The 3345-nt window shown below is 61.1% G+C and overlaps 1 protein-coding gene across 1 annotated transcript; it reads left to right on the top strand.

The window, feature by feature from the left end:
- Positions 1-777: 777 nt before the first annotated feature.
- Positions 778-2739, top strand: Tco025E_06204 (glucose-regulated protein 78; the record flags this gene model as incomplete). Its single annotated transcript, XM_029373092.1, has 1 exon — positions 778-2739. One exon carries the CDS (start codon positions 778-780, stop codon positions 2737-2739), a length of 1962 nt encoding a protein of 653 aa, XP_029226795.1.
- Between the last annotated feature and the right edge of the window lie 606 nt (positions 2740-3345).

Below are 3345 nucleotides of genomic sequence, written 5' to 3'. Positions count from 1 at the left end.
TGGCGATGCACGCGGCCAGGTGTATCACATCTGGGATGCGAAGCATGCACAATCGCGTCTTCTTCGGGGTATCAGAAAGAGTGTTGTGCTGGATACCACAGTTATTGTGTTCTTCCCCCCATGTCTGAATTTTGCGCGGAAGACACGGGCTATAGTCGTCTTTTTTTTTCTTATTGGCCCTTGGGATATGTTGTGGAGCTGTCATTTTGGTGGTGGCTGCAATGGTTACTACGTCAATTTTTCCATGCGCTGGCTTTGTTCCTAGTGCCGCAGGTTTCCTTTTCTTCCGGCTGTGTCTTAGGCAAGAAGACGAGTACAGCCCATGTAAATAAGTGTCCCGTGGCTGCGCCCGTGCGGGCTTCTTTTATTTTGAGTGCTTGTGAAGGGGAAGGACGTGGGCAATGGGGCCTCTGTGGTTGCTGTGAGCGCATGGCTGTTCCTCTCCCTGCGACTGCTCGGGTTCTGCGGGGACAAGTGGGTGGCTGCCGTCGTGTCCTCGTGCCTGCTGTGGGTCTACTGTGCGTGTGGGCCTCATCGACGCGCTCGGGCTCCTCTTTTGATCGCGCCCCCTGGCAGCTTCTCTTCTTCTGAGCTGCGCCTTGTCGATGTTGCGCGGGTGTGGCTCCTCGCCATGTTCCCCTCTCCGCATTTGCTTTCCTTCTCTCCCGCCCCCTCTGTATCCCTCCCATCCCTTTTTTTTATGCTTCGCTCAGCTCGCATTCCCGCGCAAGGAACAACTCAGGCAACCGAAGCCGTATTTCAACCAAGGAAACGCTAATGCCACGGCTGCTGCTTGCAGCGCTGCTGGTGCTCTCCGCGGTGGCGGCGGCGGCCGCCCCGGACGGCACGGGGAAGGTGGAGGCGCCATGCGTCGGCATCGACCTCGGCACGACATACTCGGTCGTGGGCGTGTGGCAAAAGGGGGATGTGCACATCATTCCGAACGAGATGGGCAACCGCATCACGCCGTCGGTCGTGGCGTTCACGGATACGGAGCGCCTCATTGGCGACGGTGCGAAGAACCAGCTGCCGCAGAACCCGCACAACACGATCTACGCGATCAAGCGGCTCATCGGGCGCAAGTACGGCGATACCACGGTGCAGAAGGACAGGAAGCTGCTGTCGTACGAGGTGGTGGCGGACAAGGATGGTAAGCCGAAGGTGCAGGTGGAGGTTGGTGGGAAGAAGAAGCAGTTTACGCCCGAGGAGGTGAGCGCGATGGTGCTGCAGAAGATGAAGGAGATCGCGGAGACGTACCTGGGCGAGAAGGTGAAGAACGCCGTCGTGACTGTGCCCGCGTACTTCAACGACGCACAGCGGCAGTCGACGAAGGACGCTGGCACGATCGCGGGGCTGAATGTTGTGCGCATCATCAACGAGCCGACGGCTGCGGCGATCGCGTACGGTCTGAACAAGGCCGGCGAGAAGAACATCCTTGTGTTCGACCTCGGGGGCGGCACCTTTGACGTGTCGCTACTGACAATCGACGAGGGCTTCTTCGAGGTAGTGGCGACGAACGGTGACACGCACCTCGGCGGCGAGGACTTCGACAACAACATGATGCGCTACTTCGTGGACGCGCTGAAGAAGAAGAAGGGCGTGGACATCGGGAAGGACCAGAAGGCGCTCGCGCGGCTGCGCAAGGCATGTGAGGCGGCGAAGCGGCAGCTGTCGTCGCACCCCGAGGCGCGCGTGGAGGTGGACAGCCTGACGGAGGGCTTCGACTTTAGTGAGAAGATCACGCGCGCGAAGTTCGAGGAGCTGAACATGGAGCTGTTCAAGGGGACGCTGGTGCCGGTGCAGCGCGTGCTAGAGGACGCGAAGCTGAAGAAGAGTGACATAGACGAGATCGTGCTGGTTGGCGGCTCGACGCGCGTGCCGAAGGTGCAGCAGCTGATCCGCGACTTCTTCGGCGGCAAGGAGCCGAACCGCGGCATCAACCCCGACGAGGCGGTGGCGTACGGCGCGGCGGTGCAGGCGGCGGTGTTGACCGGCGAGAGCGAAGTCGGTGGGCGCGTGGTGTTGGTGGACGTGATTCCGCTGTCGCTCGGCATCGAGACAGTGGGCGGTGTGATGACGAAGCTGATCGAGCGCAACACGCAGATCCCGACGAAGAAGAGCCAGGTGTTCTCGACGTACCAGGACAACCAGCCGGGCGTGCTGATTCAGGTCTTCGAGGGCGAGCGGCAGATGACGAAGGACAACCGCCTGCTTGGCAAGTTCGAGCTGTCCGGCATCCCGCCGGCGGCGCGCGGCGTGCCACAGATCGAGGTGACGTTTGACGTGGACGAGAACAGCATCCTGCAGGTGAGCGCGGTGGACAAGTCATCGGGGAAGAAGGAGGAGATCACCATCACGAATGACAAGGGGCGGCTGAGCGAGGAGGAGATCGAGCGCATGGTGCGCGAGGCCGCGGAGTTCGAGGACGAGGACCGCAAGGTGCGCGAGCGCGTGGAGGCGCGCAACTCGCTGGAGAGCATTGCGTACTCCCTGCGCAACCAGGTGAACGACAAGGAGAAGCTCGGTGGGAAGCTGAGCGCGGAGGACAAGAGCGCTGTGGAGGACGCGGTGAAGGAGGCGATACACTTCCTCGACGAGAACCCCAACGCGGACAAGGAGGAGTACGACGAGGCGCGCGAGAAGCTGCAGAGCGTGACGAACCCGATCATCCAGAAGGCGTACCAGGCCGGCGGGGCTTCCGGCGAGGAGGGACAGCCGGAGCCAATGGACGATCTGTAGGCACGCACGCACGCACGCTGGCTGACGCCGGCAGCGGTAGCAGGGGGCGCAGCAACCGCCGCTGCTGGTGCCGCTGTATGGGGAGCCTACGCTGCCATTGTTCCGCGCGTATCCACGACGAGGTGGCGCCAGGCAGTCGAGAAGTAAGGGGAAGGGCGAGTGCAAGGAGGAACGTGCATCCCCTCTCTATGGCCTAATGTTGCTTTTCTGCGTTTCCGTGAGGCTGCTGTTCTGGGCGCCCGTTTTCCTGTTCCTCTGAGAAGGGAAGACACAAGTGGGTTTTGCGAGGCTGGTAGTAGCGAGAAGATAGCAAGTGTCGCTGGGGGGAGGGGGTAGATGAGGAGGGAAGAAGCGCGAGTAAGTAGGCGTGCCCCTGAAGTGCTATACAATCCGAGAAATAGGCGCGTAGGGAGAAGAAATGGTGGGAGGCGCCGTGTGTCCCGCATCTGTGATTTTGTTTTTCTGTTTTACGATGTGCGCCACGTGCGGGACAGGCGGTCCGCCTTTGTTCTCTTATGTGCTCTTTCGGCGCAGAATACATTGTGGTCCGTGGCCTCCACGCGTGTCCCGTGGCGTGCGCACTGCGCGGTGCGGATAGTGCAAGTG

Source organism: Trypanosoma conorhini, assembly GCF_003719485.1.
Source record: "Trypanosoma conorhini strain 025E chromosome Unknown Tco_14.4_contig_00404, whole genome shotgun sequence".
Classification (NCBI taxonomy): domain Eukaryota; phylum Euglenozoa; class Kinetoplastea; order Trypanosomatida; family Trypanosomatidae; genus Trypanosoma; species Trypanosoma conorhini.
This window is presented reverse-complemented; position numbering and strand designations above follow the sequence as displayed.